Genomic DNA, 19,553 nt, shown 5'->3' on the forward strand with positions numbered 1-19,553 from the left:
CAAAACAAAAGCAATTAAACCACCCTGCTCAGAGATCATAACAGCCATAGTAGTCAGAGCAAAGTCTGCCACACCCATCCTCTTAAACAGGGGTAATTCACAGATTTTACACGTGATAATGCATCATCCATGTCATAAAAACATTGTTTGAGCTACAACACAGACAATTTGCAATAGAGTTTGCAAATACTTTGAACAGAATAAATTACACATAAGGTCATGAACTTCACTGAGAGTTTTCATATGCCAGCCTGTACAAAATGTTCAGAAGAGCCAAAACCACATATCAGAGACATTTTCCACAAACTTCAGTGATTCATAAACGAAATAAGTAGTTTTAAAAAATCTACAAATATATGCCTATGGTCAATTGGCTGGGTTTCATAATGGTTAACAAAGTTATTCTTCTTACCCTGTTTACTTCATATTTCATACAAAATTAGAATGTTTTCCACATCAAGAGAATAATTTAAGTTATTATTTAAATGTTATGGTTTTCTTCCTTGAGTAATATAGTGACATCTAATCACAAGTATATTTTTATCCCTCTCAATTTCTAAAAATACCGAGAAGTGATTCCAACCTCTCATGGTGCAAAACATAAGCAAACATTCAGAAAATGATCTACCTAGCCTGTACAACAGCTAAAAAAAAAGTATTTTTTTCTGCACCCCGGAAATATACTCAGCCCTCTGAAAGCAAATAGTAACTAGAAAGGGTATTGTTCTTCAGTTTTTGCTTTAACTTTTTCTATATCAGTCTGATCTTATGCAAATCAGAAAATAAATAGGATCAGTTGAAAATCATATATGTTTTAATTGGGTTCATATAGATTTTGAGATCCTACAGAAACAACATGTAGGCTTTTGTGGCGAGAATCTTTTTGTTAAGAAGGGAGGCTACTTTGCCAATTTTGGGACATAATTCTCATTACAGTCAGATACACACTTTAAGGTTTGTTCTTTTTCATTTCTCACTGTCACTGAGAATTAACTCATTAATACTTACTGTAAGAACTTTGCCAATTGTGTAATCATCATTTAAGATCAAAGTAGTCCCATACCAGAATGCCAGTGCATATGATGCATATATTAGTAAGAAAGCAGCACCCATAGAAATATTAGCTGTAATAGCCTTTCTTATTCCAATCCGTTTAGCATCTTCCAAATTTTTATGGTATCTGGAAGAAAGATAGAAGTTCAAAATATACTCACACTTGTACCATGGCACAAAAGCTCTGTGGATGGATTAGAAAAAGAATGTTTACAAAGTACAGCAGTTAGGTACATAAAATATCTAACCCCAAGACTGTATAAAGGTAAGCCTGCTAGTCAGGCAGGGAGTTTCTAAGGTAACCCCTAAAAATGCCAGCATTAGTCAACTTGGTATATAGAAATAAAAGGGCATTGCAGGTCAGGGACTGGAGTTTAAGTTGCTTCTGTAGATCAGTGAACTTCTATTGTGAACCACTCAAGATTAAAGGTTAAAGTATATCAGCAGATCTATATTATACAGTACAGCGGAAATAGAGATACTGCTTGTTAGCACCTTCTCAACTACTGAGTAATCAGATTAGATTACTCAATAGTTTAGTTTCAGATTAGATTACTCAATAGATTACTCAAGTTACTTATAGATTACCAAGGATATCATCATATTTTCACAGAACAGGGGTCTTATTTTGTCTAAAGCTCTCATGGTAAGGTATTTGAAGTAGTTTGCGTACCCCTTAATGCAGAGACAACATATCAACTCTAGGAAAATAACTGATTGTCTTTCAACATGTAGCAAACCTTGTAACAACCTCTCATTAACTAAAAATGCAGAAAGCACGAGACTTTCAACAGAAAATATACAAGAAAATCTAAAACCATTTAAATTGAGTATTTTAAAATCCACTGATGAAAGCAAATATTGTTCTTACCTTTTAATTTCTTTTTCCTGTCCTCCAAAAGCTATTACAGTACGGATTGCTCCCAGAACTTCTTCTGCAACAGCACCTGCTTTTGCATATGCAGCCTGTTCTTTGTCAGTGAAAGCAGAGAGAACCTAACACAGAATCAAGTATTTTGACATATGAAAACCAGAATAGGCTCAAGGACTCAAAATGGTTTTTATCACAATTAGTACGTTCCAATATGAAGCCTTTTGACTATATTAAGCATGGGTGCAGAATGCCCAATAATCAAATTCCTAAGTATGCTGTGAATTCAATAAAATAATTCCATATTGCACATTGCAAACAACTAAGGCCTGGATTTTCCCTTTTCACCCAGTGCAAGAGATAAGAGGAGTACTCATAGTGAGCTGGTGTGGTTCTCCCCAGACAGACCTCCTTGGCTCACTCTCATTTCTGGCTGCCTTAGCCAGAGGACCCTGTAGCTTAAACTGTGAAGAAGTGGCCTCAGTCTGTGAGGACTCAGCCAGTTGACATACATGGCACATGCATCTCTAATCCTACCTTTTCTGCAATATACTCACTCAAGACAGTGAAAAATTTATGATCTTTGAAATACAAGGGAAATAAAATACCATAAAAGTCTGAAGACTTAAAAAATATTAGGCACTGTGATCGCCTGGAAATCTGGATCTTTTCTCATCTAGGTCTGTACAGAATTTCTTACCAAATTTGTGAACAACTCTGAAAAAAACCTCTGTGTCTGAGACAAAGTTTTTTTCTAAATTATTCTCTTATTTTCCAGGAGATGCAATTATTTCTTCCAAGAGAAAAAGTACTTATACTTTTTAGTTAAAGAGTTACAGGTGTGGATTCTACACATATATCTTGCTTCTTTCTCTGTATGTGCTATATTAGCAGAAACAGCTTCAAACCAAACATGTCTGCCCAGTCTATGGGAATTATAATATTCAAATGACATAAAATTACTTAATTGTAGAATGACCTTGGAAGTGATCTTACAGATAGCTAGTTCCAGCTGCTCTGCCATGGGCAGGGACACCTTCCACTAGACCAGGCTGCTCAGAGCCCCACCTGACCTGGCCTTGAATGAGAACGTACTGATACACAGTTCATCTAAGAGCTTATGTACCTAAGTGTTATGCAAAGCTATAATTTCTCTAAACAACACATTCTAATACAAAGACTTACAGATATGCAGATTTATTTAATTATCTGTCATTATTATAAAAACTGACATTGTACATATGTTAACTTACTTTTGCCCAGAGGGCTGCTGAAAGTCCCAGGACAGGGCTAACTGCGAGTATTACAAGGGTTAATTTCCATCCTCTTATGAGACCAACAATAAATCCTGTCACAAATGTTGTTAGTGCTTGAACAAGCAATCCAACCTTGTCACCTATTCCATCATTAATCTTGGAGACATCACTGAAAAACAAATTACAGAGAGGAAGAAAAATGCAGAAAGCACAAGGAAGATTTCCAGTTTTATTATGTGTGGAAGACAATCTTTATTATTCAATTACTGCTCCCAATAACAGTTTTCTTCAAGGTAAAGCATTACCTTGGCCACGTAGTGTGGCCAAGGAAAATTTCATATTTCTTGTGAAACTGTAATGCTATAAACCTGCTTTTGTCTGAAAAAGTTGAAATTCTTTCTGCAGTGCAAAACTACTCTCACTTTCTTAATTTTAGAGTTTTTATCAGTTTGGTACTTGTGGGCTATTTGGAAATAAAAGAAAAAGGATTTTGTGTAGGCAATGTTATGCAGTTAAAGCTGTTCAAACTGCTGGGCTGAGCCAGCACCTTTTTCAGTCCTCAGTGTGCCCAGAAAGGAACTCTTCATGGGGTAATAACATAGGCTGGGCTTTAGTCATCCTCAGAGTTAAAGGGAACTTAACAAAATGCTTTTCTAACATCTTTGTGACAGTCCTGTATCAGAAGTACTAGAAATTCAGTCCCTGAGACTCTCCATGAGGAAATTTGAAAACTTCATTTCACCGTGAAATAGTTTAATTTAAAAATAAAAATTTCTAAGTCCTGCATGTTAAACAAGATCAAAAACCACCGGAAAAAGTATGGTGTACTTACTCTAGAAGACGAGTGTTAAGTTCTCCCACATCATTTACATCAAACCATCCAATTTCCTGTCTCATAATTGCATGAAAAAATTTTTCTCTGATTTTTTTTATTTGCCGACCTGCTGCTAAGGTCCAGAACGAAGTCTGAATATAAGCAGCAAGGAGAACACCAGCTGCTATTCCAGAATAGTAGTATGCATATCTGTAAGGGGAAATAAAAAAGGGCAAGATTCTCTGAAATCAGGTTAAAATTGGTTTAATTACCTTGTTTGTGTGAATTTATCATGATGCTTACTTTTTCTGTTTGATCTGAATTAGGGCTTATATGCTTGTACTAAAACTTACACTTCACTGTAAAACTTGCTGAGTTTTCCATGAATAGCATTTAATGTGAGAATTACCTTTTATTTTAATTTAGTAGGTATTTTCTCATAAGATTCTTTTAGAACTGTATTTCTGATACAATACCCTTTTCACTTAGATCTGTCATGTTCATAAACTGCTTAGCATTTTTAACACACATAGACAGGCCAAATCACATATTATATACACATTTTAATAATAAACATGCCTGTCTATATAAACAAACAAACAAACAAACAAACAAACAAATAAGTGGATGGATGCAGTAAATATTTTCTGATTTGAGAATACAGCATTACTTTATTTACAGCTACTGAAAACAAATGCCATTAGATCAAAAATTCTTTGGATCTCTTTTTCATAACTGATATCTTATTTTTACATTAATGCAGCCCTGTGCTATGAGCAGGAGTATGTGAACCATGATTTTTCTCAAATTGGGAGTAAATCTGAGTCACAGCTTTAAAATGTTTAAAAATAATAAAATCTATTTTGATTTGATGAAGAATTACATCAGAATCAGTTATAATTGTACTTACACCAGAACTGAATCAAAAAATGTAACTTAATGGATTTCATTTGCAAAACACAACCAAAATAAATTATTAAATATTTATGATGTATATTACCTGCAATTATAAGAATAATGTATATTACCTGTAATTATAAGAATAATGTATCTCCATAAAAGTAAACCATTAGCAAAAATCTTGACTCATGACCTTTTGTGAACTCTTGTGACCTTCGCTCTTTTACAAAGTTATGCATACTGATTTTAGAGAACTTTATAATGAAACTCAGCAGAAGCAATTTCAGCAATCTGTGTGCAAATGCTCTGCTCTAAGAGTGAATAGGTTTATAAATTAAACTTCTCAATTTTTTTTCTAATCTCTCTTGTGGCTATAATATCATACACTTCAGTTAGGGACTTCGAAACTATACTCACTATGAAATTCACTTAGTCAAACCTGTTTAATAAAATCAGGTTAATGCCTAACAGAAAGCTGGAATATTGACCTCAATCACATTCGGCTCCATTAAAACTCCACAAACAAGAAAAAAGCCTCTCAAACTAAACCCAAGAACACCAGTTCTAAATTCAGCAGTAATTAAGACAATTACTTTATGATGCTACATCTCTTTAAAGAATTGATTTATGCTTGGACTTTGTTTACTGACAAATCATATCCAAAGAGATTCATGTCTTTGCCAGATTCCATGCTGTTGAAATATATTCTGTAAATTCACTGCTGCAACTTATCAGAGAGTAAATGCACATTGCATTGAAAAATAATAGTTCTTTTTCTTTTGAGAAATAGTTGTAGTTTAGGCAAACTGTTTGAGTAACAAACTTGATTAAGTCCACATGTATGGCTCAGTACTTGAACATACCTGTGTGGGAACTCTGTCCTTGCAAACAGTTTCTATCACTATTTGACCTCCTGGCAGGAGTTCTAGAGAAACAAGGAGTTGGAGCAAAGAGCTTCATCACACCAGTGAAAATGCCAACTCAAGGCTCTCTCTTTGGAAAAGAACACCTATTCCTGTGCTGCTATTAAAACAATTATCAGTAAACAATTTGCTTCTAAAGGGAAACTAGGGTTGTTTTTTATTCTTGCTTGTGCTTTCAGAATTAATTTGTGGTGGTTTGACCAGGTTGGATTCCAGGTGCCCACTGAGGACACTATCACTTCCCTTCCTCAGCTTGACTCGAAAGAGAAAAATATAATTTAAAGCTTCTAGGTCAAGACAAGGGCAGGGAGAGATCACTCACCAATTAAATAATGGGCAAAACAAATTCTACAATTTTATATGTAGCAATTTTTAAGTAATTTTTTCAAAAGTTCTTTCAGAATAAACGTGAGACAGACTTTGAAAATGTTGTGCAGCTAGGCATCAGGTATTTACTAAACACTAAAAGAACTGTTAGGGTAGCTTCACCCATGCACACAATATTTAGTTTACAATTCTGCCTTCAAATTTGTTTCAAATCACCAGGAACAAGTATTTTCCACTGAATGTTTGTAGGCATTACTTACATTCATGTTAGAGACTGACAGAAATATTGCAGGAGCAAGAAACTCTCCTATAAGGCATAATTGCCAATTCCCTCTTGATTCATTCTCATTGCATTCAGGTTCTTCATTTATAAGAAATAGCCCTCTCCTAATTTGTTCATTTATTTTATGGTGAAGAGATGCTTGGGTATGTTTTGGGTTGGGGTTTTTTGGTGTAAATAGTCATCGGTTTTTTAATTGTAAAAATTAACTACTGAAGCTACATAAGTTTACAGTCCACTGCTACCCAAAATTATAATGCATTTTGATATAAAGCAGCAAGAGTTACTACAGAAAATGCCTTATCTCCTCCCTCTCTTCAAAAAAGACAATTGCCTTGAAGAGTACATCAGACATTTTTCAATATCTAATGAGAAGCAGAGTTCAACCTGAAGAAAAGAACCTGAAGTTATGTACAAGAAACACAGAAACTTTAGACATCCTGCATAAACCAAGTGTATGGACAATGGCTAATAAAGCCTCTTAACAAAACACATCTATTAGCGGCTTATGTTTCTTCTTATTTGATCTTTTCCTTATGGAGTTTTGTAGCAGAAGCCCCTACTGGCTATTGTCTTCTGCTGTTTCCAGATCTAGAATGCTAGATTTAAGGTAGCATATAATCTAAATCTGTATTTTCTACAGTCTAGGTAATTATAGAATTACTGAATTGTTAGGTTGGTAGAGACCACTAAGATATTTGAATCCATCCGTTAACTCAGCACTGCCAAGTCCATCACTAAAACACATCCTTCAGTCTCACATCCACAAATCTTTGAAATACATCCAGGGACTGTCACTCAAGTGCATCCCTGGATATCCAGTACCAGTGTTTGACAGCCCTTTCCACAAAGATATTTTTTCTAACATCCAACTTCCCCTGGCACAATTTGAGGCCATTTCCTTTTGTCATGTTGCTTATTAGCTGGGAGAAGAGACTGAACCCCATCTTGCTATAATCTCCTTTTAGGTACTCATAGAGAGTGATTGAGCCGAACTTGATGCATTGGCAGCAAAGTAGGTACTATCTGACATTTCAGCTTTTTTTTTGGCAAGTGAATCACCATAGCTCAATGTATCAACAGATGATAATATAATTTTTATCATAACAATACTCTTTATAAATTCAGAGGAAGAGAAGAAAGAAGGAAGGCAAGATTTCACTGGGACACAGAGCACCCCTGAAATGTGTCAGGATGGGTCAGAGCAAGAGATTACAGGAAAATTGTTGGAAAGATCTGGGAATGTTCAAGAATCTTACCAGGGCCTCAAATAATCCCTTTGTGCTAATCTTTAGTTACATATATTATTAAATCATTGGTTTTGTGTTGTTTACAGTGTGCAAAACGTCCTTGGGAGAGGATTGGCTTGACTAGAAATGTGTGGCTACATTAAAAAAAAAGAAGAGGAAATATCAATTTTGAATTACCTTGTCATATCTTCTTCCAGCTTGTGAAGCATTTCTGAAGTGAAATTCGTTGAAGTGTTTCCTTAGAAAGGAAGAGAAGAGTAGATACTTTTAACAGAGCACGTGACAAATCAGTTTTCCTGCATGCTGTTCAGTATATCTGGAGTTGCAACATCTCCTTTTGAATCAAGATGATTTGGAAGAAAGGAGGAAATTTTAATGCATGTGAATGAACATTACCAATACAGGGTTAGTCGTAACCCCATTGACTACAAAACTACATCACTGTAATTTGAGATTAAAAAGTCTTCCTGAGCATACACACATAGAAGAACAGAATGGTTAGGGTTAGAAAGGACCTTAAGGAGTTCACCCAGTTCTAACCCCCCCATACCATGAGCAGGGACAGCTTCCACTAGACCAGGTTGCTCAGAGCCCCATCAAAGCTGGCCTTGAACACTTCTAGGGGTCAGGCATCCACAACATCTCTGGTATACTTGTTCCAGTCTCTCATCACACTCAGAGTGAGGAATTTCTTCTGATATCTCATCTAAATTGTCCCTCTTTCAGTTTAAAGCCATTACCCCTCATCTACAGGTTGTTGGAAAAAGTCGCCCTCCAGCCCCAATTTGCTCAGCCTGTCCTCATAAGGGAATTGCTTCAGCCCTCTGTTCATTTTCTTGGCCCTCCTTTGGACTTACTCCAACAGTTATCCTTCTTATGGTGGGGGGTCCAAGGGCTGGATACAGCACTCCAGAGAGATGTAGAGAGGGTAGAAACGCCTCCCTCCATGTGCTGGTCATAATTCTTTTGATGCAGCCCATGCTATAACTTCCTGGGCTTCAAGCCTACAGTGTTGGCTCATGTTGAGCTTCTTGTCAGCAAACACCTTGAAATCATTCTCCTCAGGGCTGCTTTCAAACCATTTTTCTCCCAGCCTGTATTTGTTCTTGGGATTGTCCCAACCCACATCTGGAACCTTGCACTTGGCCTTGTTGAACTTCATGAGATTCCCAGAGACCCACCTCTCCAGCCTGTCAAGTTCCCTCTGGATACACCCCTTCCCTCAAGCATGTCAACTGCACTGCCCAGCTTGGTGTCATTGGCAAACTTGCTGAGGGTGCACTTGATCCCACTGTCTATGTATGTCATTGACAAAGTGTAGAACAGTGTCAGTCCCAATACTGACCCCTGAAGAACCCACTCATCACTGGTCTACACTTGGACAACTCTTTGAGTGTGATCCTCCAGCCAATTTCTTATCCACCAAGTAATCCATCCATCCATCCATCCATCCATCCATCCATCCATCCATCCATCCATCCATCCATCCATCCATCCATCCATCCATCCATCCATCCATCCAACTCATGCCTCTCCAATTTAGTAAAAATGATGTTGATTCGAACACTGTCAAGTCGTTTGGAGATAATCCAGGTAGATGATGTCCAGGCTCTTCCCTACACACCAAACCTGTAACCCAGTTGTAAAATGCCATCAAATTTTTCAGGCATTATTTGCCCTTAAAAAAGTAATGTTGGCCATCATCAAGCATCTCTTTATATTCCACGTGCCTTAGCACAGTTTCCAGGAGGATCTGCTTCATGATCTTGCTGGGCACAGAGGTAAGATTGACTGGCCTGGAGTTCCCTGGGTCTTCCTTTTTCCCTTTTTAAAAATGAGGGTTATGTTTCGGCCTCTTTCAGTCAGTGGGAACTTCATCAGAATGCCATAACATCTCAAATATAATGGACAGGGGCTTAGTAACTTCCACCACCAGTTCCCTCAGACCCCACAGATGCATCTCATCAGGTCTCATGGACTTGTGCACCTCCAGAGGCCTCAGATATACTCAAGCCTGACTTCCTACAGCAGGCAGTTCTTCATTCTCCCAGTCACTGCCTTTCCCTTCTGTGATTTGGCAGTGCGCCTGGGATATTTGCCAGTGAAGAACTGGGGCAAAAGATCATTGAGTCCCTCAGCCTTTTCTGTATTTCAAGTAACCAGGTCTCCCATTTCCTTCTGGAGGGGGCCCACACTTTCTCTCATCTCCTTTGATCACTGACCTACCTATGCAAGCTTTTCTTATTGCCCTTGACATCCCTGGCCTGATATAACTCTATCAGGGCTTTAGCTTTCCTAACCTAATCCCTGGCTGCTGGGACATGTACTCTGTATTCATCTGAAGCTCCCTCTCATTGCTTCCACCCTCTCAAGGCTTGTTTTTTGTGTTTGAGCTTGTCTCCTTTTTCATCCATGCCGGCTTCCTGGTGTTTCTGCCTGACTTCTTCTTTGTTGGAATCCATTGCTCCTAAGCTTGGAGAAGGTCATTCTTTAATATCAACCAGCTTTCTTGGGCCCTTCTTCTCTCCAAGGCTTTATCCCATGGTACTCTACCTAGCAAGATCCTTGAAGAGGTCCAGGTCTGCTCTGCTGAGGTTCTAGATAGTGATCTTGCTGTCCTCCCTCCTTGCTGCCCTGAAACTCCACCATTTCATGGTCACTGCAGCCCAGGCTGCCCTTCAGGTTCACATTCCCCACCAGTCCCTCCTTTTTAGCAAGAACAAGGTCCAGCATAGCACCTCTCCTCACTGAATCCTCTACCATTTGAAGAACTTATCATCAACACAATCCAGGAACCTCCTGGATTGCTTCTGCCCTGTGGTGGTGTTCCTCCAGCAGTTATTGGGGTGGTTGCAGACCCCCATGAGGACCAGGGCTTGTGAATGCAAGGCTGTTCCAATCTATAGAGGACCTCATCTGCTCAGTCTTCCTGGTCAGGCAGCCTACAGGACTCCCACTACAACATCACCCCAACCACAGTGTAGCTCTATTATAGTGAACATGAGCTACTAATTTGCATCATAGCATAGCATTGTGGTTTCTGACATCTGTATCTCCTGTCAAGATGTGTGAATCTTCCTGTTTCTTTTTTAAATAGGAGCCATTGTTCTTGTCATAGCAGATACATTCTTACCTGTAAAATTTGTGTCTCCAGATGCAACAAAGCTATCAGTCATATCACCAAAAATTACCATTGCAATAGGGAGACTGCTTCCATGGGCTACTGCCAGCAGAGTGCCTAGTATCATTAATAATTTATCTGACGAGCTGGAGTATCGGAACTGTGAGTGAGAAGAGAAATTCATTCTAACTCTTGTACTAGAATGCTAACACAACTCTATGACTACGAAGTCAAGAAAGTAAAGAAAAAGCTATAAATTGTGCAGCTGCTGTCCCAAACCTACAACTTTTTCTCTTTAGAAATACAATTTAAAATCAGTTTAAATGTACAGGAATAAATCCTTTCTATATAAGCATTTTTATTCTATAAACTCTCAAAACCAGAGAGATGTGGCATTTTAATGCACTAGTATCTGCACCTGGGTAAGAAAGGCCATAGGAAGACAAGACATAAAAAAATTTCTGCTTTTTACATTTGCCATTTAAAGTTCAAATTATAAGAAATTTTAATTATTTCCTTAGTTTCGATAACTAAGGAAATAATTTCTTTTACTGTAAATTCATTATTATGCAGCCAGAAAATCTGTTCCTAATGTACCATGGACATCATAAAAAGGTATTGAAATAGCAAATCCTCTTGCCATTGAACTTTATAAAGTTTGAACTCATCTACTACAAAATAGTTTGGTTTATTCTGTACTGTAAACTACCTAGTTTACTGATGTAAATTATAGTTTTATGATGTAATTGTACCAGTGTAAAGTGATATAGCAAAGCAAAGAAATTGGGCACAGGTCACCATCATGTACTACAGCTTTATGTTTGTTATTTGCAGTGTCATTGCTATGTATTATACACACTAAACCTACAAAATATAAAATATTTCAGTATCACTAAAAGAGGACCTAGGATTTACTTGATTAAATATAAAAAGGTTGTCTTTTAAAATACATACAGAAAATTTCAAAGAATCTCGAACCTTTTAGCATACAACTCTTAATTTTAATTTTCATCAGCAGCATGGAATTCCCCTTTACTGCTGACTCAGGTGATTGAATAATGACTCATGGAGATAATTAGTGTGATTAGTACCTGACTCTGGTAATTTAGAGGACAAGACCACACTCATTGTAGGTATATGGTCATGTTTCTTGCTGTGAGCATGGAAATTCCTATCTTTCACAGACAAATGGGTGTGTTTAAGATGATAATTTACCAAGGGAATGCTCCTAAGAATACTTATCTGTAAAAGGCAGCTTCTTTAGTAGAACTACATCCACAAAAAGAACTGCTTGATTTCTATACTATAGTCAATATTCTACAGTATGAATATATTTGGTAGAGACAGAATCATACATTCAGGATACTAACATAACTGTAGCCATTTTTGATTACACTTTGAAATGTGCCTGAGTGTATTTATACGTAGACACATATAGAGAGAATAAACCTTACCAGTGCAAATGGGCTCACCACCTTGGGTTTTTCCCCTTTCTTCTGCTTCTTCTTTGACTTGCTAAAAAAAAATGTGGTAGTTTTGGTGAATTTAAAAACAGACCTCATTTTGCAGAAATACTAATTCGACATAATAATGCAGTTCAATTATATTATAATTTTGAAATAATTTTACTGCAAACAATCATGTGAAATGAACATGATTTATTGGGCATTCTTGAGTTGCTTCTGTTTAAATCTTCAGCAATATAAGTAGCACCACCTCGTAACTTCTGTAAATTTAAGTCATGTTCTTCCCAGTTCACCCCTTCAAGGATGAAACAACATCAGTGGGGCTGCTCAGGGAAGTTGTGAACCAAAGCACTGTATAGATTTCCAAACAGAAGGGAGGAAAACTTTTGTAAATTGTGGATAGGGAATAGATAACATGTTCAAGGTCTGTAAAATGTTGATTGACCACTGTAGTAAAAATATTAATGACATAATGACATAATGACATAAATGTATCCAATATTTCCATTTCAACATAATTTCTGTCATATTTTAGAATTGTTTTTCTAGTCAATACTGAAGACACTTATCCTTTAAAGGAGAAAATAAATAGTCCTTCTGCATGAAATGAAAGTGCCAATCAATGCTACTCTTATGCTGATACAATGCTTTCTCTTACTAGGTCTTCTAAGCAAAATAAGTCAAAATAAGATTTAAATATGAATTTCAATAAAATATAAACCAAGTTAATGGTGTCTAATAGGCTTCCATACATAATGTTTACTGTATTTAAGAATCCTTACTGTTTGTCTTCAGATTCATGACCCTGGCTGGATGCAGCGATCTCATGACTATTTCCATCTGCAGCATACTTCTTTTCATCTTCAGAATGCATTTTAAATTTATTGAAGATAGTTTACTGTAAAATAATATTTGACTGAGAAATACACAATCTTAAGCTGAGGACAGTAATCTCAACAATCATTTGTTTGAAAGAAAAATATGGGTACTTATTACAATCAGTAAAGTTATTAACATCATACATTGCAAAATGAATATTCATAATGCACAAGTAAAAGCATATTGAAAGAAGTCCAGCAGTTTGGAGTTTCCTTACAAACATTTATATTCTGTATTTAGCCATTTGATAACTCTGTCATTTATTTAATTTCATTTGAACGATACAAGAATAATATTTTCTGCAATGCAGCACAGATAAACAAAATGAATGAAAAATTAAATGTGTATTTAAAAGAATATGCAGTTAATTAGATTTGTTTTAGTTATCAGTGAATTTATAAAATATCTCTGATTTTAAAAAAACTAAAAAAACCCTCCAAACTACTGACATACCGTGAAAGGTTGTTCCCGGTTTGTGTCTACTCCTCTGAAAAATTATTCAAACCTGAGCAGAATTAATATGGGTAAGGAAATGCAACATGATTGGACTTTGCTCCTCTTATGTAAGACAGACATGACAAATAGCTCTCACTTGGATTTCTTCCCACTCCAATAGCCTCGTTTATCTTGGATAGGGAAGTGTATGCACTTTAGACTGTACCTCCATTTTCCTAAAAGGAATAGTACTAGTCCTTGAATTCATGGTCACCTGGGAAAACAAGCCTGAATACTTTATTCTTCCCCCAGAAAAAGTTCCCTGTTATAGGTACTGTTGTTTTAATTATGGTCCTTAAATTGAAAGGAACTCCTCTTTACCTTATTAGAGATGTTGCTGAATGCTTGAAGTAACTGTTGCACTTAAAGATGAATCCATTCTTGAATACACAGTGAGAATGAAAACAGGTAACACCAAAACATTGTTTTAATATTTTGCTTCCTTTCCCGTCTTCTAAGTCTAATCCAAGAGAACATTACCCATCTAGCATGAAAGAAAACAGGATTTTACTATAGTCCATGTAGTTCCTCATTTGAGTAATTGCAGGACAGTAAGATGAGTTTCAGACTCGTTCTAGAAGTGTTTTGGAAATAGCTCTGGTCAGTAGAAATGTGCTTAACTAGTATTCTGATTTTTGAGTGTATGTTTATATTCTAAACTGTTTGAAATGGGCCATTTGCTCTATTGTGGAATGTGCTGTTTTTATGAGTATCTGTAGGCATTACTTCAATACAAATAACAAAAATTTTAAACACTTGAATTATTTGCACTTCATAACCCTTATTTCAATGTCTGTATTAAAGTAGACATGTTCAAGACTCAAGTAAAATTTATGAAAAATTAAATAAAAATACTTGTCCTAGAAGACAAGAAGGTTTACATGAATTTTCCTGTAGATAAATCACTTTACTCACATAAAATTTACTTAATATGATAGTTACTCAGAAAAAATTATTTTTGTTCTTTTTTGTCATGCATGCCTGTAATCTCAAAATGTTAGTGAAACAGTATTTTTATAATGTTTTGGAATAGAGATAGTCTTATCAGATTGAGGATTAGTTTAGAATGGGTAGCTTATCATTGCCAGTTGAGAAGAATAGAAAAAGTTAGTAAGTATTACATGTTTATCAAAAGTCTTTATGATGTATTTGTATAGAACTCTATCCACAGCAGTTACTGGGAATAATGGGTTTAAACTTGCATGCCTAAATGCTTTCCTGGACTTGATCTTCATGGACTGGTCCTATTATTTCAGTGGGAAGCAAAAAAAATAAAGTTAGACTCTTTAAAAAAAAGTCAATTTATTTAAAAAAAAAAAAAAAGAAAAGAAAAAAGAAAAGGGATAGTATATGCAGTTCTTTCACAATGGAAAACAGAGAGAGCTGTGAGATCTGTCAGAATGTTCTGTTATCTCATTGCAATGTCTCAATGCTATTGTAGTGCAATCATGATAAGAAACGGAAATAGAAATAAAACACGAGCAATTCTTACCAGAGTTTCTCTTGCCTGCACACAGTAATGCAAAGAAAATGAAAGACATCTCATTAAATTGATATTAAAAAATGGGAAAATTGGGGAAGGACAGTATTTTACATCTTCTTAATAAGATACAAAATTCTCTAACTTCTCTATAGCTTCTGTAGTTTGTTCAGTCACATATCTCCACAGTTGCAGTGAATTTGAAATCAGAGAAGATCATAAAATCTTTCTTCTAATCTCTTATATCTTGTTTAAAACCTATAACCTGGAGGAGTATACAATTTCAGCCTGAAGAGATTAAATCTGTAAAATAAACCATCAACATTAGAATCTGAGACATCCCCACTGCACATTACCTGAATATGTAAAAATTGTGTGGGTGAGCACAGCAATTGTGTAGGTGATTTACAGCCAAAATGTACAAAACCGCCTAGAAACAATGTAGGTGCCAGTCAGTCTAATCCAAGGAAAAAAACTTTTTCCTCCAAAGTCTGGCAACTGGTTTTGCCCTAAATACATTAGCAGGATTCATTAAGCCAGTGTTTCAAAACTCAGGTCAGTTCTTTGGTTACATCAACAGTTTACCCTCAGCTTTAGCCATTCTTTGATATCATTGAAGGGGAATTTTTAATTCTGTAGGCCAATGACTTGAAGCATGAAATCTTGTATAGACATTGTCTGTATCAAGTAGACATTGACTAGAAGCTAAGTAAGGATGTCTTGGAAGCAGAGTGTCCTGATCATTCAATAGTTCAAGACAAAAGAAAAGGTTTTATTTTTTGGATTTCTACTTACTAGTCACAAAATTTCTCACAGAAGAGTGATTTAAACAAAGATGACCAATCTATGACCTTTGAGCTATTTAAGGCTCATAAACAACTTGAAATTCCTTCTCAACCCAGTTTGTTATACTATGATTAGAAGAAGCAGAGGTCTGGTAATATGGGAACTGTTGGACAATTCAAATTCCTTGTTGCAGAAGCAAATAAAGAATGGCTGATAAGTTTCATCCACCTGGACTGTCAAAACTTCTCCTACATGTCCATTTCAGCCCCATCCAACAGTGGATCGGTGGGATTTTATGATGATAATGACGGCAGCTCAAAGAGCTACCTTTATTGAGATGGAGCAAATGATTTAAGAGATTTTAGCCAATTGAAAATTCACTAAAGAGACTCATGAGGTCAGGTAAGTAGGCCTTGTCTAAAGCAATACCTGTACAAGGGGAAAATTCCTCTAATTTTACACTAAAAATTACAAGTGGTCATAAGTTTGCTATGCTTATTGGCTAACTGCTTCTGTGCTCCATTTCCCCTTACAGACATTGTTTAGTTGAAGATAGAACAATACCTCTTGGATATTACAATTTCTGTGAAGTTCTGCATCATCAGATATATTTTCTATGTGAAAATACTTATTCATAAGGTTTACTTAATCCCCTCTTTGTTAACACAGTAGCCAATTTCCCTTTGCCTAACATACTTGTATTGTGTCTGCATTATATTCACACATCTTTTTTAGAATTTTAAGCATAAATACTTTTTAGGTGTTTGAAATATGATGATAGGCCCCTTGAAATGTTCTGTCAACATTGATTCTGTAGACTGTAGCACAGCAATGCCTTTCTCACCTATGTTATAAATACATGGTTTGAATAACCTCTCTTGGGCACTTCAGTACCATGAGAGATTGTATTGACGCAATAAACTAACCTTAAATCATCCTTTGAGTCAGTGCTCTTACAGACTATTCACCAGACTTTTCATTATAACTCTGTGATTTAAGTTGTAGTTTGCATGATTATTACACAATTTTTGGACTGCAGTTAAATTAGGAATATACAGATCATGCTGTACCGTACTCACTGTGAATTATTTCAGACTGTTTCCATGTATTTAACTATCTAAATTTACTTACCCAACCCCCTTCTTGTGTCAATTTGTCTTAATATGTTATATGTTATTGACCAACTGATCATGACCTATGGGTTTCTGAAACTGCAGAAAAAAGGCATTTGAAAAACAGGGTTCTCAGGTTTTGTGGTGGAGTTTCAACTACTTATGCTTCTAAAAAAAAATTTATGTTGAGAAAATCTCATCCCTCAAATCACACATGGGATCTATGCACGTTTTTATATGATGCAGGCCAGCACATCACAAATTGACAGATGATATTGGAACTACTGACACAGAGACATTAATCTAAATTTGATATCAGAGACAAATGGTTGTGAAATGATGGCACAATGCCTTCATAATTTTCTAAACAATGTCAAGAAAAGCTAACCTTTTTTCTGTATATTTATTAACAAAACTAGCAAACAAGACAAGAAACTGAAACAAATACTTCAACATCTGCATATACTGTGGCCAGAGAAAATCACACAAGCTATTATTTTCTTCTATTTACTTTAAAGATGGAAAGTTGGATTTTCTATTAAGAGTCAGGTAGGCAAAATGCTAGAAAGTATTGCAGGAATTATGTAATGATTCCCCAGTGACATTCAACCCTAGCATAGATCAGAACACCTGTGAAGAACCTCTGATGTATGGTACTAGAACTCTGGCTCTATTTCAGCAGCCTGTTAATCAGGGCTGGAAAAGAATAATTCTGTAAAGGAATTTTGCCAGCTTGAATACCATTCTATCAATGAGAATTGTCCTATATGAAGGGAATTATTACACTGTCAGAAACTGAAAATTTTGTGTTCCTTTAACTATGCTGAATGCTCAGCTACAGGATAATGCCTATTGTAGTTGCTGGACATTTTATTTTTCCTGGACAAAGCATTAGAACAAATCAAGTTGATGTAAACATCAAGCTTCTATTTGTGTGTAAAAGGAAAGTCTATTCTGAAAAGCATGTTTTAAAATTACAAAACTCCACTTTTATTGTCTGTGATTTGATTTGGAGTTAATTTTTTTATTCTCATAAGGAGGACTGCCACAAATCAATGTCACTGGATTCCTACTACTAATGTGCTAGTTTTCAGTCTTGTTTCTGAAAACATAATTATTACTTTCTGAATATTTGCATTTAAAATCATATTATTACTACAGTTAGAAAAATGAAAGAAATATTATATAGAAGATTAGGGCTTTAAGATGTTCAGGACTTTATTTTACAAATGAAAACTGATGGGAAAAGATAAACAAAATTACTTTTTGTGCAGGTGGAAAGCATTTTTCCCACTTAAATCTGAATAAAATATATAATACTATGATGTCCAATTTTTGTTCATATAACTTTTCTAGGCAAGGATATGTCTGGTGACATTGTAACAGTACAAGTAATCCTTCCCTCACTGAGTGGCTTTGGTTGGACAGCCACTGTTTGCCATACACAAAGAGCCCTTTGTCAATGAATACGCACAGCTTAAAAGTATTTAGCTGTTACTGATTAGTTACCACACCTTATCATTTTTTGATAACTTGAATTAATGAAATACTAAACTGAGTGTTGTTGTATTCAATGTCCATAAGCAAGAAACAGGGAAAATGTCTGTAGGCCAAGAAATCCTCAGTGAGGAAGGGTAGAGCTGGTTTCTGCTGTCCCTGGAATGGATCCTCATTGGGACTGAATTGCTGTCTTCCAAAGCTCTGCTTTTCCCTTAGGATTTTATTTCTTTTCATGATGATTTTTTTTTCCTCTTGAATCTCTAAACTGCTGCTTAACTCCATTTCAAGAGACTTACCTCTGTCTGCAACTTTTCTTAACTTGCAGAACCCCAGTTTTATCAACTTCTTTGCTGTTCTTGCTCCAAATTAGGCAATTTCCTCAAAAGTCTGAAAATGGTTGCAATTCTGTCTTGGATCACAGACAGCTGAACACCTGAGAAACAAGGAAAGGAGTTTACAAACTCACTACATATGAAATATATAAGAGCGCTGATATTATATTTTATACAGAAATCAAAGCTATTGACTTATTTCCTTGTACAATAGTATTCAAAGCCATATTTTCTAAATGCTTGCATTCTATTCCACACTATCTGTGAAACGTCTAGATCACGCAGGAAATTATTATACTGAAAAACCACTCATTCAGCTTCTTCCCAGTAATACTGAATTTCAAGTTTTTATTTCTGTGGCTACAGTTCATTATATGTGGAAGACATATAATGTCAAAATGCTGTCTTGTCCCTCCTTCCTTCAGATCACATCAAATATTACATATAAAATTCTTAACAGGTGTTTGAATTCTGTACCTGCACTGTTAGTTTCCAAAAGCAAAGATGGAGAACTTCAGACTATCTGAACTACTTGGAGGTTTTTTGGATGTCTAAAATGAATTGTCTTTGAAACAAGTTAGACCTGTTACCCCTTCCCTGTCCACAACAAATAGGGAGAACTTCTTCCACTTCACTTCGCTTCACTTTGCTTCACTTCACAGTACTTTCAAAATTTTAATGCTGCTTTCACAAATTTTGCTTGTTGTC

General features: G+C 35.9%; 1 protein-coding gene across 3 annotated transcripts in view; it reads right to left on the reverse strand.

The window, feature by feature from the left end:
- Positions 1-19,553, reverse strand: part of ABCB1 (ATP binding cassette subfamily B member 1) — a 48,425-nt gene that overhangs the window by 22,091 nt on the left and 6,781 nt on the right. For all 3 annotated transcript variants that reach the window (XM_050971261.1, XM_009085927.4, XM_018909382.3), the window contains exons 2-11: positions 18,810-18,946; positions 13,957-14,119; positions 13,044-13,159; positions 12,250-12,310; positions 10,808-10,955; positions 7,852-7,912; positions 4,013-4,204; positions 3,178-3,349; positions 1,925-2,049; positions 1,009-1,180 (exon numbers count right to left, since the gene is read on the reverse strand). In XM_050971261.1, coding sequence (XP_050827218.1) covers positions 1,009-1,180; positions 1,925-2,049; positions 3,178-3,349; positions 4,013-4,204; positions 7,852-7,912; positions 10,808-10,955; positions 12,250-12,310; positions 13,044-13,135 — 1,023 coding nt within the window. In that variant the 5' untranslated portion in view covers positions 13,136-13,159; positions 13,957-14,119; positions 18,810-18,946. The remainder of the gene's footprint in view (positions 1-1,008; positions 1,181-1,924; positions 2,050-3,177; positions 3,350-4,012; positions 4,205-7,851; positions 7,913-10,807; positions 10,956-12,249; positions 12,311-13,043; positions 13,160-13,956; positions 14,120-18,809; positions 18,947-19,553) is intronic.

Source organism: Serinus canaria, chromosome 2 (genome assembly GCF_022539315.1).
Source record: "Serinus canaria isolate serCan28SL12 chromosome 2, serCan2020, whole genome shotgun sequence".
Taxonomy (NCBI): domain Eukaryota; kingdom Metazoa; phylum Chordata; class Aves; order Passeriformes; family Fringillidae; genus Serinus; species Serinus canaria.